At 45.0% G+C, this 26378-nt stretch overlaps 4 protein-coding genes across 4 annotated transcripts; 2 read left to right on the plus strand and 2 right to left on the minus strand.

Moving 5' to 3' along the window:
• Positions 1–4493: 4493 nt before the first annotated feature.
• LOC147981737 (uncharacterized) lies at positions 4494–12102 on the minus strand. The gene is made up of 6 exons (XM_087517202.1): positions 11830–12102; positions 7335–7476; positions 7167–7261; positions 6725–7095; positions 6100–6271; positions 4494–4676 (listed from the first exon to the last, which is right to left on the minus strand). The coding sequence occupies exons 1-6, from the start codon at positions 12044–12046 to the stop codon at positions 4657–4659; spliced, it is 1017 nt and encodes a 338-aa protein (XP_087373328.1). The 5' UTR covers positions 12047–12102; the 3' UTR covers positions 4494–4656.
• Positions 8113–10870, plus strand: LOC147981738 (uncharacterized). Its single transcript, XM_087517201.1, has 2 exons — positions 8113–9310; positions 9388–10870. The coding sequence occupies exons 1-2, from the start codon at positions 8250–8252 to the stop codon at positions 10868–10870; spliced, it is 2544 nt and encodes an 847-aa protein (XP_087373327.1). The 5' UTR covers positions 8113–8249.
• A 6384-nt stretch (positions 12103–18486) lies between the features above and the next one.
• On the minus strand, positions 18487–23767 carry LOC147981739 (uncharacterized). Its single transcript, XM_087516080.1, has 5 exons — positions 23495–23767; positions 18997–19138; positions 18829–18923; positions 18612–18757; positions 18487–18501 (listed from the first exon to the last, which is right to left on the minus strand). The coding sequence occupies exons 1-5, from the start codon at positions 23709–23711 to the stop codon at positions 18487–18489; spliced, it is 615 nt and encodes a 204-aa protein (XP_087372206.1). The 5' UTR covers positions 23712–23767.
• On the plus strand, positions 19777–22534 carry LOC147981740 (uncharacterized). The gene is made up of 2 exons (XM_087517203.1): positions 19777–20974; positions 21052–22534. The coding sequence occupies exons 1-2, from the start codon at positions 19914–19916 to the stop codon at positions 22532–22534; spliced, it is 2544 nt and encodes an 847-aa protein (XP_087373329.1). The 5' UTR covers positions 19777–19913.
• Positions 23768–26378: the final 2611 nt, after the last annotated feature.

A 26378-nucleotide genomic window follows, 5' to 3' on the forward strand; every position in this document is an offset into this window, starting at 1 on the left:
GTGAATCCTCCTACTGAAGCGGAGGCACTTACTCTTCTCCGTCATGGAAACCCTGGACGTAAAAATTTTGTTGCTTGGTTCATGGATAAAGTAATTTTCCACACTCCCCTATTAAATACCTACTTCAACATTTATTAGTTAACCGAACTAATGCACGCAACAATTTCCATTATACTTGTAGGGAAAAGATCCGAACATATCTATGGATGATGAATTGAGATGGGTTTCCATGGGTTTTGACCCTGCCGTCATGACATGTAAAAAGTATGATGTGAATGGGTATCGCTTCCATACAGAGGAGCACCAAAACAGCCGCCCCGATCCCAAAACTATAAATACTGGAGTGTACACCCCCGGTCAAAATTCAGTAGACTACTACGGAAGGGTACAAAATATATACGAGGTTAAATTCCGCCAGGGGCGTGAGACCCTAAGTCTGCCTGTGTTCAAATGCCGATGGTTCGATCCGCGGGAGGGGGTAAAACATACGCCTTCCATTGGTTTGGTCGAAGTTAAACCATCAACCGTCTATGCCGGAGCCGATCTCTTCATTGCAGCTACCCAAGCTACACAAGTATATTATCTGCCTTACCCATGCCAGAAAGTGTATCTAAAGGGTTGGGAAGTTGTGTTCTATCAAGACCAACCTGATGATGATGATGTGGTTAGAAACGATGACGCTAGACCATTGGGTGATGATGATGTGGACCCAAACGTCGACGATGCACGGAATGATGGTGAGACCATTATCAATGAAAATGACATACTTATGCTAGAAAAGTTAAACGAAGACGCTGACAACGAGGAAGAGCCTCCTCCTCCGTCGGACAACGAAGATGATATGATTGATAGTGATGATGAGACGGACCGAGAAAGAGGTTACAACAGTGATGATTCATATGGGTTCTAGCAGATGTACGTTTCAAGTATTTTTTTTCTATAGTTTAGGAATATGCCTTTTTATGCATTTTTATTAATGTGTTTATTATCATGCCTTTTCCTTCATTTCATTAATTTACTAATTGCTTTTTCTCTTTTCAATGCAGGTTCATGGAACATGGGCAAGGGGAAGGCCGACGGCGTGGGTTTCCTACGCAAGGTCGTCGGCCTGCCTAGTCAGAGTGGTCGAGCACGTAATCCTCCCCCTCATCTACTTGACGATGACTCCTCACAGGGAGGTCGAGGGAGAGGTGCCCCTAGAGGAGGAGGGGGCGGGGGGAGAGCCTCTAGAGGACGAGGTGCTGGGGGGAGAGCCACTACAGGGGGTCGCGGCCAGAAAGAGCGCACCCTCACCGACTTAGGGGTGTTGTCTTCGAGGCCCTCCTCTAGTGAGGTACCCTCCTCTAGTGAGGTACACTCTAGGGAGGAGGAGGAGGAGGAGGTGGTGGTGGTGGAGGAGGAGGAGGAGGTGGAGGAGGAGGCAGGCGAGGAGGAGGAGGAGGAGGAGGTTGGGGAGGGGGAGGCAGGCGAGGAGGAGGGTGGTGGCGGGGATGATGGTGGTGACAGGAAGGGGGTTGACAAGAAGGGGTGGCTGCGTGGCAACGCAAAGCTACCAAAGCAGGTTCCTGCTACTGAGGAGCAGAAGTGGCTCATTGAGCCCACGGGAAAAGAGTAAGTGGTTCATTATTTTGCTTGTCACATGCTTATTCCGGTTGTTATTTATTTTGCTTGTCACATGCTAATAGTTCATTCTTTTGCAACAACTGGATATATTCTAAAGGGGTCTGTATTCCCAACGGCCTCATCACCGTCTTGCTGAAGTTATATTGGCCGGGGTTGTACTGTCCTGATCCAGTCAGGCAGCCGGACCGTCGGGTTTTGGCCACGAGCTGGGACCACTGGGAAGCGGCCCGCCACGCGGACCATGAGACCCATGCTAAGGCCGTGATCACTACTTTCTGGGTGAGTTCTCTTCAGAAGCACAAGTCCATTCTAGTTTCATGAATGATTTAACTCATGGCTTCTTCCATTCTTGTTTCATGCATGATTGTAGACATTCTATCGAGTTCTTCCGGAGCACAGGGCTAGAGCGGACCAGATCGTGCTGCGCCAACGCAAGAAGAAGGCCCGCCAGATGCAGTACGAGGTGCACTATGTGGCCATCTCCACATACTACCACGACTATCTTGGTGTGAAGATGACCAAGGAAGAAGCGCGGAGGATGGGCATTACCTTGGAGAGGCCCGAGTTCATGGCGGTAAGTATAAAAGATTTTTCATTATGCTTTCATATATTATGCTTTCATTACCTTGTGGTACATTATGCTTTATGCTTTATGCTTCCATAACACCAATTTGGACACACCTACATGCCATTATGCTTTTATTATGTAGGTTGTGTCCAAATTGGTGTTATGGAAAAGACGAGTCCTGGGCGGCATTGGTGGATCTTTGGTGTGATGAGGCTGGAGCCTGGGCGGCTATGAGAACCAAAAATAAGGCTAACCAAGGGACGGAGGGAGTACATGCTCAGGGAAACCGAAACCACTATCTCCACAAGGCAGTTAATGTATGACTAACCCCATTAAACATTCTTCTTCTTCTATTTACCATCACTTTCTTATGTATGACTAACCTCTGTTTGGTGGTGCAGGAGGAGAAACTGAATCGGCCGCTCTCAGACATGCAGGCGTGGGAGATCGCCCATACGCGGAAGGACTCCAAGCCTGGCGAGCCCCAGTACTACGGCAAGAAGACCGCGGGGAGGAAGCAGGCCTACTCTGAAGCGTATCTGAAGTTGCATCCTGACACACCTGACCCCATTGCGGCGCCTCTGGACGACAGGGCGGTGGTGAGCATGGGGCCCAAGGAGCATGGTCGGGAGGCGGTTCTCGATGCTGTGATCACTCCTAGTATCTCCTACACGCAGCTTCGTCGGATCGACCCGAGCCTGAGCCAGCGCACGAGCCAGCCAGTGACCAGTACACAGTCCCTCTTTCAGGAGCAAGAATCTGTAAGTATTTTCCCTCTTATCTTCATTGCTCACTTCGTTTTCCGCATTTAGTAGTTTTATGAGTTCCATCATGTCATACCGTAGGCCTACATGGAGTACACACGCCAGGAGACCATGGCGTGGCATCAGAGGCTTTATGAACACCAAGTGCAGAGGGATAGCCAGATGCAGCAGGCTTTTCAGGATATGGCGGCCGGCAGGTGTCCTCAGTTCCCTCCAGCACAATGCCCTCCAGCACAACCAGTGCTGATGAGCTTTGAGGAGTTTGTGGCACAGAACGCTGGCCCCTCGCCGGTTAGTTCATCCCCAATCTATTCACCCAAAGCATGTCATGCCTTTCAACACATTCATATATCCCGTGCATATGTCTTTTCAACATCCAAGGAACATGTGGATCTACCGTTGGCGGTGGTCTTCGCAGCACTCCGGAGACACGGAGCCCGACCACTCCGATCCACGGAGGCGGAGGCGGAGATGGAGGCGGAGGCGGTCTTGGCGGTAGCGCTGCCGCTAGCAGTGACGACCTGGGCTTTGGCCGTCTTAGCGGTGACGACCTCCGCGGTGCTCGATGATCCTTGTGTGGTGATGATGCTTGAGATGACTTGTGTGTGGTGATGATCATTTAGATGACTTGTGTGCTTCTCTATATGCTTATGTTGGTTGTGATGATGTTCATTTAGAGACTTGTGTGTGATGATGCTTATGCATATATTGTTGTGATGGTGCCGGATGATATCCCGTTGTGTTTTATATGTCTATCTCGTCATATATATCTGCTGATATGTGCTGCTATTTGAATTGAATTGATCTGAAAACAAACAGAAAAAAGAAAAAAAAAGCAAAAGCAAACTATGCCGACGGCTAGGCTGTCGGCATAGGGCTAGCGTGAGCTCCCAGTAGCTGACACGTGGCACCTATGCCGACGGCCTAGCCGTCGGCTTAGTTTAAAAACTGTGCCGACGGCTAGGCCGTCGGCATAGGTGCTACGTGTCAGCTATTGGGAGCTCTGTATGAAGAACTATGCTGACGGCCTGGCCGTTGGCTTAGTTTCAAACTATGCCGACGGCCCGGCCGTCGGCATAGACCTGGTCCACGAGCAGCGGCTGGTCGCCCCATGGCACCCCTATGCCGACGGTCTAGCCGTCGACATAGGTTTTGACTAAGCCGACGGCTAGGCCGTCGGCATAGGGGTGCCACGTGGCGATCAGTCATTGGGCAGACTTGACGGCGGCCGCCGTTAGGCGTGATAGTTGCCGACGGCCGGGGCCGTCGGCATAGATGTACGGCCCCCGTCGGCGTATCATATATGCCGACGGCTTTTCTAAGCCGACGGCCTCCCTGGCTGTGCCGACGCATATGTTGCCGACGGCCCTATGCCGACGGGGGCCGTCGGCATAGGTCTACCCCGACGGGACTCAGGCCTATGCCGACGGCCCTGGCCGTCGGCATAGGGGATGATTCCGGCATAGGGCCCTACATATAGTCAAGGAAGTGAATATCCGGTATCATGCCAATCAAATAAGTGATTGTGCAAGATAACAAAGCGAGGAACATACCAATAAACAATAGGGATAAACACATATCGTCTTGTGAATATTTTCTTAGCTTTTACCTATGTAAGGACTTTTGATTTATGTTTCCCAATGATGTACATATCAAACCACAACGAATCAAGATACGCATAGTCACTCTTCTTTTCCGGATCTATGCCTGTCCAAAGATCCCTACATAAACAGTTATAGTAACAAATTACAAAGTAATATACTAATAAAAATAAATTGGAAATTTATAATCTAAGAAAAAGGTAGGACATACTCCATGTACAATTCAAAATTTTCATCATCAAGCATCCCTTTACTTGTTTTGTCCCTCAAGTTATATGTACTATGATTTGATTTTTTTTGAGGGAGGGAGGTGATCTTGAAAGGCGGTATTTGCGTGTCCGCCTTTGCTCTTCTGAGAGTATTTGTTTTGGCGCTCTACACATCTAAAAATAGAAATGACTTAGAGATGATGACACACACATACATAACATGTTAAAACACATGTACTTAAAATTCATTTCTCTTTAATGCTAGGTGGTCTTTCCGCTTCCCTAGATGTTGCGCCACTTATAGAATAGGGACATGACATATATATATATATATATATATATATATATATATATATATATATATATATAGGGTCGCGCTATTCGTCACCCTGGGTGAGTAATAGTTATTCTTCACCCCCCTCTATTTTACCATCAATGCACCGTAATTTTACGGTCCGTAAGATTTGTCTTATTTCCGACGCAAAAAGGGACCGTAAAAAAATATATAATCGTCGTAAAAAATATTTTATGTTATGTAAAATTACAAACGTAAAAACATAGTCTAAAATACACATAAACTGCAAATTTTCTTGTCTTATGACCTATATTTTTATTTTCTTATGTCAAATTTTACCTAGTGAATCAATAAGAATGTAACTATTTGAATTCCAAACGTAATTTTATTATGAAATGATCCTAAGATTACCTTGGGTGAAGAATAACTTATGATGCACCGTGGGTGATGAATAGTAACGCTATATATATATATAGACACACACACACAATATACATACTGATTACAGGAAACACATGCATTAAAATAACAATAAATAGGCTCTATGCACTGCAAGTTTAATCTATGCAAGCACTAGATCAACAGCGGGGGCAAGTCATCAACATCCAATCACCTGTGTTTATAGATATGAAACACTAACTGAAAATGTATAAACCACCCAAAAAGGTGAGATGGAGACACTAATCTATTCAATAAGCTTATACATAAGGAACTCTACGATGACACTTGATTTTGAGTGGGGTAATATAACCGTTCTTAAAAAATCTGATCTAGCCCTCTAAAAACCCAAGGGCATGCAATAGGCTATAATAATACAATGAAGTCCATTTCCAAGAAGCAAACGTGTAATACAATCAGGGATCATTTCGGACTTGAGGAGGTATTTTGAAAGCTTGTCCATTTGCAAGAAGTTGATCAAGCCTACCATATATGGAACCAAAACACACTCATAGATGACCCGGAGAGATCCATAGAGAAGATCACGAGGAACGACACTCACTAGTGACCATCGTGATGCATGAGAAGATTGTGCACTCACCTTGGTTATTGTGGCATGGGATGGTGGTGCCTGTGATGGCAAGTTTACCTCCCGTGGTAGCTTTCTCCTGCTCGAGCTTCTCGTTCTTCCTTTTCTCTTTCTCCAGTTCTGCACGAAGACTTTCGACTTCTTCCTGCAATGCCAGATTCTTGGATTCCAGTTCACAGTATTTCTGTTCAAAAGACAGGAGATGGCAGTTAGTAATATAGTGACCAAGATAAACTATGGATTCAAATGGGTCGACCAAAATTTCGAAGACAAAGAATGGTCTAGTAATACAGACTCTAACTGATTTTCAACAATCAGCCGGATTCTCATGGGTGCACCCACTGCACTGATCGTGCCCCCACTGGAAAAATCTTACCACGTACAACTCAGATGATCTTATAACCCGAGTGAAGCCATGAATTTAAGATGTTGGTTTTAGATTTATGAAGACGGAAATAAACTAATCCTATAGACTCTAATCTTATTTCTATCAATCAATCGGAGTCTCGTGGGCTACACCTAGTGAGTGCGCTGAACGTGTCCCCACTGGATGAAAACATATTAGGCGCTAGTGGGATGACAAGTCAAAAAATTGAACGTCCGAATGAAAATGATCGACACTTACTGTGGTACTTACTGGGTTATGAGCTTTCAGAACCTCACTTGAATTGGTTGCATCCTTCTGCTTGGAGCTCACCAGCTCGGCTGAAATCATGGCCTCTTTGCCGGCGCTAACCTCATCCTCTCGAGTACTGGCCAACGGATACACTACATACGAAACAGTAGGAGGCGTTGCACGTCGGGGCGCCGTAACCGCCAATGCACTCGGACTGGGTTGTACAATATTGGTCTGTGCTCGGACATTTGCATCCAAGTGAATTTCCGGAAATTTTGGTACCATCTCATGATCGGTGTCCATCTCCACTGGATTTCGCCTTAGACTAGGTGGATCAACGTGCATTTGAACACGCTCTTCAGCATCCTCCACAGTAATCACTTCTTGAGTGGCTACAAACAATGCAAAGCAAGAGTTCATCAGTCCTTGCTCTACTCGAATGATTGTACAAGAAATAGAATACCTTTCGAAGTGACAACAGCAGCGTCAGATTGTCCTTTGCCTTTGCTCGCGGTCTGCTCGGTAGCTTGGCTGTTATGACTTGTAGAAGTGGCAACCCTGCATCAGCAGAGGACATAAGATGGTAATAACATCCGACTGATCAAAGCAAGATTCAGCTACATATACTTACTTGGAGACAACGGCCACCGCATTCTTTATGTTGCAGCGAGGCTGGGCTGGCAACAACAGCTGGTCAGAGGGCGTTGGGAGATCCCCAGCAGACAAGTCCACAGAAGCCAAATCAGGTCCTATTGCAACATGGCCATGGGACACTGCAGCAATATTGTTAGCAGACAGGTTCATATATCAGATAAAGCCATGACAGAACTGCAGCTATCCAACCAAATACCAATTATCAAACCAATACACACTAGTCACCATCGTGATGAGACACCCATAGACAGTGGCGAGTCCAATGGGCAGGCTTCAACAGGCTGAAGCCTGCCCTCGATAGAAAGCGGTTTTTATTTACTACTAGTATGCTTCGTTTCGGCCCGGACCAACTAGTCCCAGCGCCCAACCCATCAACTCCCAGCTCCCAGCCAGGCGTGTTTCTCGTTCTCGTTCGAGCCAGCAGAGAGCAGAGAAGCGCCACCCCCAATCCTAACCCTAGGCAGCAAGCCCCTCCGCCCCCCCCCCCCCCGGTCCCCCCGACTCGACCTCGTACAGGCGCTCGACGGCGGCACGGCCACCTCGTCCAGGCGGTCCACAAAGTGCGCGCGTCGACGACAGGCTGCAGGACTCGCGCGGCATCGAAGGCCCCTGACGGCCTGACCCTGAGTGCAGCCGCCAACTCGTCGTTGGCCAGAGAAGTGGAGCCCCCGGCTGGCCAGAGCGAGCATTCGGCTCGCATAGCCGCACACTGCCACGCCTCGTTCCAAGCTGAGCGCATCCAATACTGGCTAAGGTATAATTCCCAGTTTGCTTCCAAGTTCCATAATTCCATTCCTTTCTTTAATTTGGCTCATATCAATTACAGTTTGTTTGCTAGTTCATGCGCTATTAGTTGATTTAGGTCAATTACAATTTATTTGCAGATTTAAAAATGAAGAGAAAAACTATGAGTATGCATAGTTTTTATGCAAGCAGTTCAATTACCCCTCCCCAAAGGCCTGCTCCTCCCCCTACCGATGTCGAACCTGAACTTGAACCAACTAATGTGACTGCAAATCCCCTCCCCTTAATTGTTGTGGGCACAATCCCTCCTCCTGAACGCCCAAATGAATCCCCAAATGTTGAGATGAATCATACCACAATTGATGAGAGTACAAACCAACCAAGGCAACCTATACCAGAATTTCATCCAAGTCAAATTATTTCAGATCCAGGACTTCGAATACCAATAGAAGATTATGCTCCTGAAATTAGAAGTGATGTGAGACGAGCTTATTTGTTGAAAGGGAGAAACAAAGCTATTGGGCATAATTTTGAAAAGACAAAGGATGGTAAAATTTGGAGATCCTTTCAACCTGCGTGGTTTGATACGTATGATTGGTTGGAATATAGTGTGGAAAAGGAGGCCGCTTTTTGCTTCCATTGCTTTCTTTTCAAGAAACCATCACAAGCCATTAGATTTGGAAATGATGTTTTCACAAAAGATGGTTACACTCGTTGGAAAACAGCCCTAAGTAATTTCAGGAAGCATGTTGGTGGTCCATCTAGTTACCACAACATTGCTAAGGGAGATTGTGATGATTTCAACAATCAGAGAGCAAGTGTGGCTACCCAATTCCGTGTGTACAGCAAGGAGTCTGAGATATCTTATAAAATCCGCCTAACTGCATCATTGGATTGTGCAAGGTATCTCATAGCACAAGGTGAAGCTTTTCGTGGGCATGACGAATCCTTCACTTCCATCAACAAGGGCAATTTCAGAGAGTTATTGGACTGGTATAAGGACAAGAAAGAAGATGTGAAGGAGGCATTTGATAAGGGGCCAGGAAACGCACAAATGATTTGTTCCGACATCCAGAAGGACCTTGCTACAGCTTGTGCAATGGAGGTAACCAAAGTTATTAAGAATGACATTGGAGATAAGAATTTCTCAATACTTATTGATGAAGCTAGAGATTGCTCAATAAAGGAGCAAATGGCGGTGATTGTCAGGTAACACATGCCATATTCTAGTGTTTTTTTAAATTGTTCTACTAATGTTTACTAATCTGATTTCCTGATGCATGTAGATTTCTAGATGATCATGGAGTGCTTCAAGAGCGATTCCTTGCAATTAAGCACATCACGGATTGTACATCTGCTGGAATTAAAAAAGCTTTGGTTGATGTGTTGGAATATCATGGTTTGTCAACTTCTAGGCTACGTGGTCAGGGTTATGATGGTGCTTCCAATATGAGAGGGGAATTCAACGGTTTGCAAAAACTGGTTAGAGATGAAGCTCCGTATGCATTTTATGTTCATTGCTTTGCTCACCAGTTACAGTTGGTGGTTGTCAATGTGGCTCAATGTAGTCCTGCTATTGCTGATTTCTTCAACTATATTCCGTTGATAGTTACTCAAGTGTGTTCATCTTGCAAAAGGAAGGATGCATTACTTGCCAAACATCAAGATGAGTTGTTAGATTTGATGGAGAATGGAAAGATCACAGCCGGAACCGGGCTGCATCAAGAATCTAACATAACAAGGCCAGGAGATACTCGTTGGGGCTCACATCTCAAAACTTTGCTTCGTATATTCACAATGTGGAATGTTGTGGTGGAGGTGCTAGGAATTGTTGTGGTTGATGCCCGAGAACACACATGTCAAGGTGGAGCTAGAGGTTTGCTTAAAAACATGGAATGCTTTGAATTTGTGTTCATCATGTTGTTCTTAATAAACTTGTTGAGCAACACAAATCATCTATCCCAAGCTTTGCAAAGAAAGAATCAAAACATTGTTGAAGCCATGCGTTTGATCTTGGATGTGAAAGAAAGCTTGCAGAGCATGAGGGACAATGGGTGGGAGTCTTTATTCTGCCAAGCCAAGAACTTTTGTGAAACACATGGTATTGATGTGCCAAACATGGATGATCTTGTTGGAGCTATGGGTCAATCTGTTCGCACTAAGAATAAGGTGACTCGACTTCATTATTACAAGGTTAGCATATTCAATGTTGCCATTGATGCAACTATCACTGAGATGAATCACCGATTCAATGAAGTTTCCACCGAGTTATTGGATTGTATGTCTTGTCTTAATCCAGCAAACAACTTCTCAAAGTTTAACGTTGACAAACTTATTCGGCTTGCTGAAATTTATGATGAGGACTTCACAGAAGCTGATCGGTTAATGCTAGGAGTAGACCTCCCAAGATTTCTTATGAACATTAGGAGAAGTGAGGAGTTTAATGGATGTCGGGATGTGTCCACACTTGCTCGGTTGATGGTTGAAACAATGAAACACACATCTTTTCAGTTGGTATATCGCCTCATTGAGTTGACACTTATTCTTCCTGTGGCCACTTCATCCGTTGAGAGAATATTTTCAGCAATGAAGATAATCAAGACAGATTTGCGCAACAAACTATCAGATGATTGGCTAAATGATTTGATGGTGTGCTACTGCGAGAAAGAGATATTTAGAAGCATTCCTGATGACCAAATCATGATACAATTCCAGAAAATGAGGGATCGGAAAGGACATTTGCCACATGAGTTTCATGTGATTTCTTAGAGGTATTGATGCCACTGTTACTAGTTTCAATACTTATTCGTTCATGACTTATTGTTATATCACTAACAAGTGTACTAATGTGAACAGATGGCTTGCAGGAGGTGCCTTACGCATACATTTCTATATTTTGGTGTGAAGGTGTTCTATAACTACAGTACTAGTTAGTAAGAGCAACATTTCATTGTCCTTTTGTTGTTACTTCTCTTGTACTTTGATACCTTGTGTATGAATTGTATTAACATTTCTAGTATGGTTAAACATGTTATTACTATTGCTCTTGAAAATTTTCATGTCTTTTTGAGCACTGGTTTGGCAGATATTGTCTTCGCAATACCAATATTAGTTTAAAATTCAATTGTTAAAACCTTTCAAAAAAATCCAGTAAATAGTACATGTTTCCAGTAGTATTCCTGGAAAGCTTGAGCACATTTGCACAAATGGCCTAGAAAATAATGGCTATTTAGGTAAGCAGATTCAGAATTTTGTTCAAATTTAATATGTTTCAAACATTCCAGAAAAAATCCAGTAAATACCACATGCCTCCAGTAGTATTCTGGGAAAGTTTGATCACATTTGGACAAATGGACTAGGAGATAATGTTGTTTTTCTTCAAACGGACGTTTCGTTTTTTTTTTCTCTGTTAACTTTGAGCCCACCCTCCATTTTCTTTCTGGATTCGCCACTGCCCATAGAGGATCACGAGGGACGACAATCACTAGTCACCATCGTGATGAGATGGCTGTGCGCTCATCGTCATGGGTGTAGCCATTAACTGGCAGGAGAATGGAGAATTCGGAATTGGGTGCAGCAGCCATTAATTGGCACGAGAGTGGAGAGAGCTAGACGTACAGATAGAGATAGATCCATCGAAGATCAAGCAGACAATCATGACAAACGGATCAGCCAGACGCGATCGAGGGGGGGGAGGGGGGGGGGAATGGACCGGTTCGTGAGCTCACCTTGGTCGACGTTATCCTTGTCGCCTCCGAGGCCACCGACCAAGTCCTGGCCGCGGCTGCCGTGGAGGGGTGCGGAAGAGAACCCAGGCGGGCCGGCGGAAGAGAAACCAGGCGGGGCGGCGGTAGCGAGAACCATGGACTTGGATTGCCTCATCGCCCGGCAGACGGGCGACGGGAAGTTGAGGCCGGGGGGACGCAAAATTGAGTATGATCCCATTGGCGACGGCGAGTTAGGAATTCAGACTGGCTATGGACAAACAAAGACTTCCTTTTTGTCTTGTGGAGCGGCAAGACGAAGACGAAGACTCTCCAGTCCATCTCTATCTATCTCTATCCTTCCATCCCTGGCCAGCATTAAGTGCTGCCAATTAATGAGCATCATCTATTGCTGAGATTTTCTTAACGCCGAAGGCTGTAATGGAGCATGCATTAATCCATTCACTACGCGTAGTGGCCGCGCGCGGGAAGGATGAGGAAGCTGCGCCCGTTGGGCCGGGCTTGGGCACCACACGCAAAAAATAAAAAGGAAAGGACCGTGGTGGAGCGAGAGATTGCATTCTGGTTTAAGCATAAACTAGCACATGTGCTTGTGCGTTGCAATCGAAGAGATATTTTTTTTGCGAAAAACATCGGGAGAGATAATTAATGTGTCCATCAGGGTGGACACGGTCTGGGCCGGTCCGGTCCCGGTCCGAGCCGTCGTTTAGACCGGCCGCCGGCGGGCTGGACCGGACCGGACCAAGCAGGCGAGCGGTCCTGTTTTGGGGGGCTGGACCGGTGTCGACGAAGCCCGAGCCAGACCGACTAGACTGAATGGACCGATCAACAACCACCGGCATCGATGTGTGCGAGTGCAACGGCGAGGTAGGCTACGTGCATGAGTGATGTGATGAAATGGACGACGTGTGCGAGAAATTAGCTAACAACTGAAACTTCGGCGAAACCAACAAACTGAATTTTTTGAACCTGTTGAAACTGAACCAACGTAGCTCTCTCTCTCCATAACTACCAGTCCTAGTCTTTAGTGCATGATCACACAAGCTTGCCTAGATGAGTTTCTTATGGAGGTTGTTAGGGTAGTGGCCACACCTGCATCCTCCTCTTCTCTGCACATTTGTAACACTCGACAAATACATAAACACCATAGTTTTAATTAGCCGGCTATAGCTTCACTATAGCCCGCTATAGCCTTTTTAGTAGGGTGCCGCTAAATGGCCGTCTTCACAAATAACCCGCTATAGCTGATTTTGAGGACCGCCGCTATTTTCCATAGCCCGCTATTTAAAACAAACACATGACCTGTTTCTCTCCTATTGCTCCTTCTTACACTGACGAAACTGACGAAACTGAAGTGTGTGAGAAACCCCGCCGAGCACAGAGGGACTCCTCGAACAGCAGCGGTGGCTTCACCTTCAGAGCGTTCGGATCATGCCCAGTTATTGCTGGTCGTGTCGGCGAGGCGTTTTACTACCTGGGGCAGCTGGTAGCCGGTGAACGTGATGTTGCCATGGCTGGAATTGGTGCCAGGTTTGGGGTCAACTCTATGGTCGCAGAACTTCAGATCGGCGCCGGTGCACGCATGGCAGCGATGGCGAGCGGCGCCAAGAGGCTATGGCGCACTGAAAAGTGAGGAAGGGATGAGAGGGGAAGCTGCGGGACATGATGGTTCACACGGGGGCTGCCGGTGGCCACGATGACGAGGCACTACAGCGGTGGTGACTACGTTTTCTCGGTCCGACCGAGCGGCTCGGTTAAAGACCGCATCAGACCGACAGTTTCTCGGGCCGAAAATTGCAGCCTGGACCGACTAGTTTTCCTACCGGGCCTGGGCCATACGGTCCGGTCCTTAACGGGCCACGAGCGGGCCAAAAAGCTTGCTCGTGTCGTCCACCCTGATGTCCATCAAACGGTTTTCGCAGCGATGGGGCGACAGAGCGAGGAGCTGCGGTGTTCTCGCGGGTCATGTTTGGTCCGTGAGATCTTCATAGTGGTGGGGTTAGGCGGAGTGGCGGCCACCATCCTATTTGTGCCTTTTTTTCCTCCGGGTCCACCTCCATGTCTAGGTTGTGGTCACCTCCTTATTTTGTGGTTGCACGGCGACCTTCGGGGCATAGTTGATTCGACCACTCTCTCCTACAATAGCATCACCGGATGTATTACTAATTGCAGCGAATCCCGTTTTATTGGCATGATCAGGTAGTCCCTCCTTTACCTGGGTTTATTCTCTTTTAAAAAAATTAACACTCACATGCCCATATTTTTTAGTCAGAGCCGAACCATCATATCCTCTTTTATTGGCATGTGTCCATATTTTTTTAATTGCATCCAACCAACGTATTCTCTTTTATCGTCAAATATCACGTGGGATGCACAACAGTTTATGTTTGGGCCAGGACTCTGGCAGCCACCAAAGCGACCTGTGTTTGTAAGGCGCGAATAAAAATCTTTAAAAAAAACGATGAGTTCAAGGATCAAACTCACAACCTTAAAAACTCGACCATGTGTTGCTACCCACTCGAACAAACAGCTCCTGCTAACAAATGGCCAGCGCGAATCTGTACATAGTAATAAATATTTGGGAACATATTGTAGCGTAACATTCGAAACATTTTTTATTTTTTCTTTTCTTGTTTTGAAATTTTTGAAAAATAAAGAAATAATTATAATGGCTGAATATTCTTTGAAACATGGAAACTTTGAAAATCCCAATTTTTTTAAACAAATGCAAGCATTTTTTTAGAAAGCTTCGTTAGATTTTGGAAAAAGATGAGCAAAACTTGAAACGGGAAGATTTTTTGGAACTCACAAACATTTTTATGAAAACATGAACCATTTATAAGGAAACAAAAAAAAGTAATATGTGAACAATTTCTGAAAATGGAAACATGTTTCAATCATTGAAAACAATTTTCGAAAACGTTTATTTCAAACACAAACATTAATTTGAATTTTTGAACAATTCAATAAAACACGAATATTTTTTTAATTGTATCGTTTTTAAAAAGGCAATTTATTTTGAAAATCAGAAACAGCTTTACAAAACATAAAAATAAAAAAATGCGAACATTTTTTGAGTTACGAACAAATTTTGGAACGAGAAGTAAAATTTAAAGGTTCAAATATTTTTCAAAATGGGAGACAAATTTTGAAACCCTGAAGTTTTTTCGAAAATCTGAAAAAAAATTGAAATTCTGATTTTTTGAATATACGAAAAGGAAAAAAATAAATTAAACTTGGAAGGGAAAAAACTAAAAGCAAAAGGACAAAGGAAAAGAAAAAGAAAAAGGAAAAACAAAGAAACAGAACAAAGGAAAAACTTAAACGGGCCGGCCCAATTTTGGCGTCCTGTGCAAATCTTTGACTATTTACCGCCCAGTGCAGTAAATAAGGTTTCTCAGCTGCGTGAGCAGAAAATAAATGGGCTGGCTTCGTTGGACGCAGCGCGCGCAGCCTACGTACGAAATTATTGACAAAACTATTTTTCTTTTCTAGCACATGGACGCACAAAAATTTAGTACCATCTTAGATAGATTTTTTTTCAGTGTTGAACGGGTGAAAAAATCGGAGAAACGCACCTTGCTTTATTAGTAGGTATAGGCATACTAGCACATATGCCCGTGCGTTGCAACGGGAGAAAAAGCAAAAGCAAACTATGCCGACGGCTAGGCTGTCGGCATAGGGCTAGCGTGAGCTCCCAGTAGCTGACACGTGGCACCTATGCCGACGGCCTAGCCGTCGGCTTAGTTTAAAAACTGTGCCGACGGCTAGGCCGTCGGCATAGGTGCTACGTGTCAGCTATTGGGAGCTCTGTATGAAGAACTATGCCGACGGCCTGGCCGTTGGCTTAGTTTCAAACTATGCCGACGGCCCGGCCGTCGGCATAGACCTGGTCCACGAGCAGCGGCTGGTCGCCCCATGGCACCCCTATGCCGACGGTCTAGCCGTCGGCATAGGTTTTGACTAAGCCGACGGCTAGGCCGTCGGCATAGGGGTGCCACGTGGCGATCAGTCATTGGGCAGACTTGACGGCGGCCGCCGTTAGGCGTGATAGTTGCCGACGGCCGGGGCCGTCGGCATAGATGTACGGCCCCCGTCGGCGTATCATATATGCCGACGGCTTTTCTAAGCCGACGGCCTCCCTGGCTGTGCCGACGCATATGTTGCCGACGGCCCTATGCCGACGGGGGCCGTCGGCATAGGTCTACCCCGACGGGACTCAGGCCTATGCCGACGGCCCTGGCCGTCGGCATAGGGGATGATTCCGGCATAGGGCCCTACATATAGTCAAGGAAGTGAATATCCGGTATCATGCCAATCAAATAAGTGATTGTGCAAGATAACAAAGCGAGGAACATACCAATAAACAATAGGGATAAACACATATCGTCTTGTGAATATTTTCTTAGCTTTGACCTATGTAAGGACTTTTGATTTATGTTTCCCAATGATGTACATATCAAACCACAACGAATCAAGATACGCATAGTCACTCTTCTTTTCCGGATCTATGCCTGTCCAAAGATCCCTACATAAACAGTTATAGTAACAAATTACAAAGTAATATACTAATAAAAATAAATTGGAAATTTATAATCTAAGAAAAAGGTAGGACATACTCCATGTACAATTCAAAATTTTCATCATCAAGCATCCCTTTACTTGTTTTGTCCCTCAAGTTATATGTACTATGATTTGATTTTTTTTGAGGGAGGGAGGTGATCTTGAAAGGCGGTATTTGCGTGTCCGCCTTTGCTCTTCTGAGAGTATTTGTTTTGGCGCTCTACACATCTAAAAATAGAAATGACTTAGAGATGATGACACACACATACATAACATGTTAAAACACATGTACTTAAAATTCATTTCTCTTTAATGCTAGGTGGTCTTTCCGCTTCCCTAGATGTTGCGCCACTTATAGAATAGGGACATGACATATATATATATATATATATATATATATATATATAGGGTCGCGCTATTCGTCACCCTGGGTGAGTAATAGTTATTCTTCACCCCCCTCTATTTTACCATCAATGCACCGTAATTTTACGGTCCGTAAGATTTGTCTTATTTCCGACGCAAAAAGGGACCGTAAAAAAATATATAATCGTCGTAAAAAATATTTTATGTTATGTAAAATTACAAACGTAAAAACATAGTCTAAAATACACATAAACTGCAAATTTTCTTGTCTTATGACCTATATTTTTATTTTCTTATGTCAAATTTTACCTAGTGAATCAATAAGAATGTAACTATTTGAATTCCAAACGTAATTTTATTATGAAATGATCCTAAGATTACCTTGGGTGAAGAATAACTTATGATGCACCGTGGGTGATGAATAGTAACGCTATATATATATATAGACACACACACACAATATACATACTGATTACAGGAAACACATGCATTAAAATAACAATAAATAGGCTCTATGCACTGCAAGTTTAATCTATGCAAGCACTAGATCAACAGCGGGGGCAAGTCATCAACATCCAATCACCTGTGTTTATAGATATGAAACACTAACTGAAAATGTATAAACCACCCAAAAAGGTGAGATGGAGACACTAATCTATTCAATAAGCTTATACATAAGGAACTCTACGATGACACTTGATTTTGAGTGGGGTAATATAACCGTTCTTAAAAAATCTGATCTAGCCCTCTAAAAACCCAAGGGCATGCAATAGGCTATAATAATACAATGAAGTCCATTTCCAAGAAGCAAACGTGTAATACAATCAGGGATCATTTCGGACTTGAGGAGGTATTTTGAAAGCTTGTCCATTTGCAAGAAGTTGATCAAGCCTACCATATATGGAACCAAAACACACTCATAGATGACCCGGAGAGATCCATAGAGAAGATCACGAGGAACGACACTCACTAGTGACCATCGTGATGCATGAGAAGATTGTGCACTCACCTTGGTTATTGTGGCATGGGATGGTGGTGCCTGTGATGGCAAGTTTACCTCCCGTGGTAGCTTTCTCCTGCTCGAGCTTCTCGTTCTTCCTTTTCTCTTTCTCCAGTTCTGCACGAAGACTTTCGACTTCTTCCTGCAATGCCAGATTCTTGGATTCCAGTTCACAGTATTTCTGTTCAAAAGACAGGAGATGGCAGTTAGTAATATAGTGACCAAGATAAACTATGGATTCAAATGGGTCGACCAAAATTTCGAAGACAAAGAATGGTCTAGTAATACAGACTCTAACTGATTTTCAACAATCAGCCGGATTCTCATGGGTGCACCCACTGCACTGATCGTGCCCCCACTGGAAAAATCTTACCACGTACAACTCAGATGATCTTATAACCCGAGTGAAGCCATGAATTTAAGATGTTGGTTTTAGATTTATGAAGACGGAAATAAACTAATCCTATAGACTCTAATCTTATTTCTATCAATCAATCGGAGTCTCGTGGGCTACACCTAGTGAGTGCGCTGAACGTGTCCCCACTGGATGAAAACATATTAGGCGCTAGTGGGATGACAAGTCAAAAAATTGAACGTCCGAATGAAAATGATCGACACTTACTGTGGTACTTACTGGGTTATGAGCTTTCAGAACCTCACTTGAATTGGTTGCATCCTTCTGCTTGGAGCTCACCAGCTCGGCTGAAATCATGGCCTCTTTGCCGGCGCTAACCTCATCCTCTCGAGTACTGGCCAACGGATACACTACATACGAAACAGTAGGAGGCGTTGCACGTCGGGGCGCCGTAACCGCCAATGCACTCGGACTGGGTTGTACAATATTGGTCTGTGCGCGGACATTTGCATCCAAGTGAATTTCCGGAAATTTTGGTACCATCTCATGATCGGTGTCCATCTCCACTGGATTTCGCCTTAGACTAGGTGGATCAACGTGCATTTGAACACGCTCTTCAGCATCCTCCACAGTAATCACTTCTTGAGTGGCTACAAACAATGCAAAGCAAGAGTTCATCAGTCCTTGCTCTACTCGAATGATTGTACAAGAAATAGAATACCTTTCGAAGTGACAACAGCAGCGTCAGATTGTCCTTTGCCTTTGCTCGCGGTCTGCTCGGTAGCTTGGCTGTTATGACTTGTAGAAGTGGCAACCCTGCATCAGCAGAGGACATAAGATGGTAATAACATCCGACTGATCAAAGCAAGATTCAGCTACATATACTTACTTGGAGACAACGGCCACCGCATTCTTTATGTTGCAGCGAGGCTGGGCTGGCAACAACAGCTGGTCAGAGGGCGTTGGGAGATCCCCAGCAGACAAGTCCACAGAAGCCAAATCAGGTCCTATTGCAACATGGCCATGGGACACTGCAGCAATATTGTTAGCAGACAGGTTCATATATCAGATAAAGCCATGACAGAACTGCAGCTATCCAACCAAATACCAATTATCAAACCAATACACACTAGTCACCATCGTGATGAGACACCCATAGACAGTGGCGAGTCCAATGGGCAGGCTTCAACAGGCTGAAGCCTGCCCTCGATAGAAAGCGGTTTTTATTTACTACTAGTATGCTTCGTTTCGGCCCGGACCAACTAGTCCCAGCGCCCAGCCCATCAACTCCCAGCTCCCAGCCAGGCGTGTTTCTCGTTCTCGTTCGAGCCAGCAGAGAGCAGAGAAGCGCCACCCCCAATCCTAACCCTAGGCAGCAGGCCCCTCCGCCCCCCCCCCCCCCCCGGTCCCCCCGACTCGACCTCGTACAGGCGCTCGACGGCGGCACGGCCACCTCGTCCAGGCGGTCCACAAAGTGCGCGCGTCGACGACAGGCTGCAGGACTCGCGCGGCATCGAAGGCCCCTGACGGCCTGACCCTGAGTGCAGCCGCCAACTCGTCGTTGGCCAGAGAAGTGGAGCCCCCGGCTGGCCAGAGCGAGCATTCGGCTCGCATAGCCGCACACTGCCACGCCTCGTTCCAAGCTGAGCGCATCCAATACTGGCTAAGGTATAATTCCCAGTTTGCTTCCAAGTTCCATAATTCCATTCCTTTCTTTAATTTGGCTCATATCAATTACAGTTTGTTTGCTAGTTCATGCGCTATTAGTTGATTTAGGTCAATTACAATTTATTTGCAGATTTAAAAATGAAGAGAAAAACTATGAGTATGCATAGTTTTTATGCAAGCAGTTCAATTACCCCTCCCCAAAGGCCTGCTCCTCCCCCTACCGATGTCGAACCTGAACTTGAACCAACTAATGTGACTGCAAATCCCCTCCCCTTAATTGTTGTGGGCAAAATCCCTCCTCCTGAACGCCCAAATGAATCCCCAAATGTTGAGATGAATCATACCACAATTGATGAGAGTACAAACCAACCAAGGCAACCTATACCAGAATTTCATCCAAGTCAAATTATTTCAGATCCAGGACTTCGAATACCAATAGAAGATTATGCTCCTGAAATTAGAAGTGATGTGAGACGAGCTTATTTGTTGAAAGGGAGAAACAAAGCTATTGGGCATAATTTTGAAAAGACAAAGGATGGTAAAATTTGGAGATCCTTTCAACCTGCGTGGTTTGATACGTATGATTGGTTGGAATATAGTGTGGAAAAGGAGGCCGCTTTTTGCTTCCATTGCTTTCTTTTCAAGAAACCATCACAAGCCATTAGATTTGGAAATGATGTTTTCACAAAAGATGGTTACACTCGTTGGAAAACAGCCCTAAGTAATTTCAGGAAGCATGTTGGTGGTCCATCTAGTTACCACAACATTGCTAAGGGAGATTGTGATGATTTCAACAATCAGAGAGCAAGTGTGGCTACCCAATTCCGTGTGTACAGCAAGGAGTCTGAGATATCTTATAAAATCCGCCTAACTGCATCATTGGATTGTGCAAGGTATCTCATAGCACAAGGTGAAGCTTTTCGTGGGCATGACGAATCCTTCACTTCCATCAACAAGGGCAATTTCAGAGAGTTATTGGACTGGTATAAGGACAAGAAAGAAGATGTGAAGGAGGCATTTGATAAGGGGCCAGGAAACGCACAAATGATTTGTTCCGACATCCAGAAGGACCTTGCTACAGCTTGTGCAATGGAGGTAACCAAAGTTATTAAGAATGACATTGGAGATAAGAATTTCTCAATACTTATTGATGAAGCTAGAGATTGCTCAATAAAGGAGCAAATGGCGGTGATTGTCAGGTAACACATGCCATATTCTAGTGTTTTTTTAAATTGTTCTACTAATGTTTACTAATCTGATTTCCTGATGCATGTAGATTTCTAGATGATCATGGAGTGCTTCAAGAGCGATTCCTTGCAATTAAGCACATCACGGATTGTACATCTGCTGGAATTAAAAAAGCTTTGGTTGATGTGTTGGAATATCATGGTTTGTCAACTTCTAGGCTACGTGGTCAGGGTTATGATGGTGCTTCCAATATGAGAGGGGAATTCAACGGTTTGCAAAAACTGGTTAGAGATGAAGCTCCGTATGCATTTTATGTTCATTGCTTTGCTCACCAGTTACAGTTGGTGGTTGTCAATGTGGCTCAATGTAGTCCTGCTATTGCTGATTTCTTCAACTATATTCCGTTGATAGTTACTCAAGTGTGTTCATCTTGCAAAAGGAAGGATGCATTACTTGCCAAACATCAAGATGAGTTGTTAGATTTGATGGAGAATGGAAAGATCACAGCCGGAACCGGGCTGCATCAAGAATCTAACATAACAAGGCCAGGAGATACTCGTTGGGGCTCACATCTCAAAACTTTGCTTCGTATATTCACAATGTGGAATGTTGTGGTGGAGGTGCTAGGAATTGTTGTGGTTGATGCCCGAGAACACACATGTCAAGGTGGAGCTAGAGGTTTGCTTAAAAACATGGAATGCTTTGAATTTGTGTTCATCATGTTGTTCTTAATAAACTTGTTGAGCAACACAAATCATCTATCCCAAGCTTTGCAAAGAAAGAATCAAAACATTGTTGAAGCCATGCGTTTGATCTTGGATGTGAAAGAAAGCTTGCAGAGCATGAGGGACAATGGGTGGGAGTCTTTATTCTGCCAAGCCAAGAACTTTTGTGAAACACATGGTATTGATGTGCCAAACATGGATGATCTTGTTGGAGCTATGGGTCAATCTGTTCGCACTAAGAATAAGGTGACTCGACTTCATTATTACAAGGTTAGCATATTCAATGTTGCCATTGATGCAACTATCACTGAGATGAATCACCGATTCAATGAAGTTTCCACCGAGTTATTGGATTGTATGTCTTGTCTTAATCCAGCAAACAACTTCTCAAAGTTTAACGTTGACAAACTTATTCGGCTTGCTGAAATTTATGATGAGGACTTCACAGAAGCTGATCGGTTAATGCTAGGAGTAGACCTCCCAAGATTTCTTATGAACATTAGGAGAAGTGAGGAGTTTAATGGATGTCGGGATGTGTCCACACTTGCTCGGTTGATGGTTGAAACAATGAAACACACATCTTTTCAGTTGGTATATCGCCTCATTGAGTTGACACTTATTCTTCCTGTGGCCACTTCATCCGTTGAGAGAATATTTTCAGCAATGAAGATAATCAAGACAGATTTGCGCAACAAACTATCAGATGATTGGCTAAATGATTTGATGGTGTGCTACTGCGAGAAAGAGATATTTAGAAGCATTCCTGATGACCAAATCATGATACAATTCCAGAAAATGAGGGATCGGAAAGGACATTTGCCACATGAGTTTCATGTGATTTCTTAGAGGTATTGATGCCACTGTTACTAGTTTCAATACTTATTCGTTCATGACTTATTGTTATATCACTAACAAGTGTACTAATGTGAACAGATGGCTTGCAGGAGGTGCCTTACGCATACATTTCTATATTTTGGTGTGAAGGTGTTCTATAACTACAGTACTAGTTAGTAAGAGCAACATTTCATTGTCCTTTTGTTGTTACTTCTCTTGTACTTTGATACCTTGTGTATGAATTGTATTAACATTTCTAGTATGGTTAAACATGTTATTACTATTGCTCTTGAAAATTTTCATGTCTTTTTGAGCACTGGTTTGGCAGATATTGTCTTCGCAATACCAATATTAGTTTAAAATTCAATTGTTAAAACCTTTCAAAAAAATCCAGTAAATAGTACATGTTTCCAGTAGTATTCCTGGAAAGCTTGAGCACATTTGCACAAATGGCCTAGAAAATAATGGCTATTTAGGTAAGCAGATTCAGAATTTTGTTCAAATTTAATATGTTTCAAACATTCCAGAAAAAATCCAGTAAATACCACATGCCTCCAGTAGTATTCTGGGAAAGTTTGATCACATTTGGACAAATGGACTAGGAGATAATGTTGTTTTTCTTCAAACGGACGTTTCGTTTTTTTTTTCTCTGTTAACTTTGAGCCCACCCTCCATTTTCTTTCTGGATTCGCCACTGCCCATAGAGGATCACGAGGGACGACAATCACTAGTCACCATCGTGATGAGATGGCTGTGCGCTCATCGTCATGGGTGTAGCCATTAACTGGCAGGAGAATGGAGAATTCGGAATTGGGTGCAGCAGCCATTAATTGGCACGAGAGTGGAGAGAGCTAGACGTACAGATAGAGATAGATCCATCGAAGATCAAGCAGACAATCATGACAAACGGATCAGCCAGACGCGATCGAGGGGGGGGAGGGGGGGGGGGAATGGACCGGTTCGTGAGCTCACCTTGGTCGACGTTATCCTTGTCGCCTCCGAGGCCACCGACCAAGTCCTGGCCGCGGCTGCCGTGGAGGGGTGCGGAAGAGAACCCAGGCGGGCCGGCGGAAGAGAAACCAGGCGGGGCGGCGGTAGCGAGAACCATGGACTTGGATTGCCTCATCGCCCGGCAGACGGGCGACGGGAAGTTGAGGCCGGGGGGACGCAAAATTGAGTATGATCCCATTGGCGACGGCGAGTTAGGAATTCAGACTGGCTATGGACAAACAAAGACTTCCTTTTTGTCTTGTGGAGCGGCAAGACGAAGACGAAGACTCTCCAGTCCATCTCTATCTATCTCTATCCTTCCATCCCTGGCCAGCATTAAGTGCTGCCAATTAATGAGCATCATCTATTGCTGAGATTTTCTTAACGCCGAAGGCTGTAATGGAGCATGCATTAATCCATTCACTACGCGTAGTGGCCGCGCGCGGGAAGGATGAGGAAGCTGCGCCCGTTGGGCCGGGCTTGGGCACCACACGCAAAAAATAAAAAGGAAAGGACCGTGGTGGAGCGAGAGATTGCATTCTGGTTTAAGCATAAACTAGCACATGTGCTTGTGCGTTGCAATCGAAGAGATATTTTTTTTGCGAAAAACATCGGGAGAGATAATTAATGTGTCCATCAGGGTGGACACGGTCTGGGCCGGTCCGGTCCCGGTCCGAGCCGTCGTTTAGACCGGCCGCCGGCGGGCTGGACCGGACCGGACCAAGCAGGCGAGCGGTCCTGTTTTGGGGGGCTGGACCGGTGTCGACGAAGCCCGAGCCAGACCGACTAGACTGAATGGACCGATCAACAACCACCGGCATCGATGTGTGCGAGTGCAACGGCGAGGTAGGCTACGTGCATGAGTGATGTGATGAAATGGACGACGTGTGCGAGAAATTAGCTAACAACTGAAACTTCGGCGAAACCAACAAACTGAATTTTTTGAACCTGTTGAAACTGAACCAACGTAGCTCTCTCTCTCCATAACTACCAGTCCTAGTCTTTAGTGCATGATCACACAAGCTTGCCTAGATGAGTTTCTTATGGAGGTTGTTAGGGTAGTGGCCACACCTGCATCCTCCTCTTCTCTGCACATTTGTAACACTCGACAAATACATAAACACCATAGTTTTAATTAGCCGGCTATAGCTTCACTATAGCCCGCTATAGCCTTTTTAGTAGGGTGCCGCTAAATGGCCGTCTTCACAAATAACCCGCTATAGCTGATTTTGAGGACCGCCGCTATTTTCCATAGCCCGCTATTTAAAACAAACACATGACCTGTTTCTCTCCTATTGCTCCTTCTTACACTGACGAAACTGACGAAACTGAAGTGTGTGAGAAACCCCGCCGAGCACAGAGGGACTCCTCGAACAGCAGCGGTGGCTTCACCTTCAGAGCGTTCGGATCATGCCCAGTTATTGCTGGTCGTGTCGGCGAGGCGTTTTACTACCTGGGGCAGCTGGTAGCCGGTGAACGTGATGTTGCCATGGCTGGAATTGGTGCCAGGTTTGGGGTCAACTCTATGGTCGCAGAACTTCAGATCGGCGCCGGTGCACGCATGGCAGCGATGGCGAGCGGCGCCAAGAGGCATGGCGCACTGAAAAGTGAGGAAGGGATGAGAGGGGAAGCTGCGGGACATGATGGTTCACACGGGGGCTGCCGGTGGCCACGATGACGAGGCACTACAGCGGTGGTGACTACGTTTTCTCGGTCCGACCGAGCGGCTCGGTTAAAGACCGCATCAGACCGACAGTTTCTCGGGCCGAAAATTGCAGCCTGGACCGACTAGTTTTCCTACCGGGCCTGGGCCATACGGTCCGGTCCTTAACGGGCCACGAGCGGGCCAAAAAGCTTGCTCGTGTCGTCCACCCTGATGTCCATCAAACGGTTTTCGCAGCGGTGGGGCGACAGAGCGAGGAGCTGCGGTGTTCTCGCGGGTCATGTTTGGTCCGTGAGATCTTCATAGTGGTGGGGTTAGGCGGAGTGGCGGCCACCATCCTATTTGTGCCTTTTTTTCCTCCGGGTCCACCTCCATGTCTAGGTTGTGGTCACCTCCTTATTTTGTGGTTGCACGGCGACCTTCGGGGCATAGTTGATTCGACCACTCTCTCCTACAATAGCATCACCGGATGTATTACTAATTGCAGCGAATCCCGTTTTATTGGCATGATCAGGTAGTCCCTCCTTTACCTGGGTTTATTCTCTTTTAAAAAAATTAACACTCACATGCCCATATTTTTTAGTCAGAGCCGAACCATCATATCCTCTTTTATTGGCATGTGTCCATATTTTTTTAATTGCATCCAACCAACGTATTCTCTTTTATTGTCAAATATCACGTGGGATGCACAACAGTTTATGTTTGGGCCAGGACTCTGGCAGCCACCAAAGCGACCTGTGTTTGTAAGGCGCGAATAAAAATCTTTAAAAAAACGATGAGTTCAAGGATCAAACTCACAACCTTAAAAACTCGACCATGTGTTGCTACCCACTCGAACAAACAGCTCCTGCTAACAAATGGCCAGCGCGAATCTGTACATAGTAATAAATATTTGGGAACATATTGTAGCGTAACATTCGAAACATTTTTTATTTTTTCTTTTCTTGTTTTGAAATTTTTGAAAAATAAAGAAATAATTATAATGGCTGAATATTCTTTGAAACATGGAAACTTTGAAAATCCCAATTTTTTTAAACAAATGCAAGCATTTTTTTAGAAAGCTTCGTTAGATTTTGGAAAAAGATGAGCAAAACTTGAAACGGGAAGATTTTTTGGAACTCACAAACATTTTTACGAAAACATGAACCATTTATAAGGAAACAAAAAAAAGTAATATGTGAACAATTTCTGAAAATGGAAACA

Source organism: Triticum urartu, chromosome 3A (genome assembly GCF_056163025.1).
Source record: "Triticum urartu cultivar PI428250 chromosome 3A, HENAU_Tu73, whole genome shotgun sequence".
Classification (NCBI taxonomy): domain Eukaryota; kingdom Viridiplantae; phylum Streptophyta; class Magnoliopsida; order Poales; family Poaceae; genus Triticum; species Triticum urartu.

What these genes read in the sequence shown, in the direction of transcription:
- LOC147981738 (XM_087517201.1), top strand. Translation starts at nt 8,250, where the DNA reads ATGAAGAGAAAAACTATGAGTATGCATAGTTTTTATGCAAGCAGTTCA. An exon ending in CAAATGGCGGTGATTGTCAG is followed by an intron (nt 9,311 to 9,387) that starts GTAACACATGCC and finishes TGATGCATGTAG; the next exon opens with ATTTCTAGATGATCATGGAG.
- LOC147981737 (XM_087517202.1), bottom strand. Translation starts at nt 12,046, where the DNA reads ATGGGATCATACTCAATTTTGCGTCCCCCCGGCCTCAACTTCCCGTCG. An exon ending in GCGGTGGCCGTTGTCTCCAA is followed by an intron (nt 7,262 to 7,334) that starts GTAAGTATATGT and finishes CTGCTGATGCAG; the next exon opens with GGTTGCCACTTCTACAAGTC. An exon ending in TGCTGTTGTCACTTCGAAAG is followed by an intron (nt 7,096 to 7,166) that starts GTATTCTATTTC and finishes CATTGTTTGTAG; the next exon opens with CCACTCAAGAAGTGATTACT.
- LOC147981740 (XM_087517203.1), top strand. Translation starts at nt 19,914, where the DNA reads ATGAAGAGAAAAACTATGAGTATGCATAGTTTTTATGCAAGCAGTTCA. An exon ending in CAAATGGCGGTGATTGTCAG is followed by an intron (nt 20,975 to 21,051) that starts GTAACACATGCC and finishes TGATGCATGTAG; the next exon opens with ATTTCTAGATGATCATGGAG.
- LOC147981739 (XM_087516080.1), bottom strand. Translation starts at nt 23,711, where the DNA reads ATGGGATCATACTCAATTTTGCGTCCCCCCGGCCTCAACTTCCCGTCG. An exon ending in CAAGGATAACGTCGACCAAG is followed by an intron (nt 19,139 to 23,494) that starts GTGAGCTCACGA and finishes ATATTGCTGCAG; the next exon opens with TGTCCCATGGCCATGTTGCA. An exon ending in TGCTGTTGTCACTTCGAAAG is followed by an intron (nt 18,758 to 18,828) that starts GTATTCTATTTC and finishes CATTGTTTGTAG; the next exon opens with CCACTCAAGAAGTGATTACT.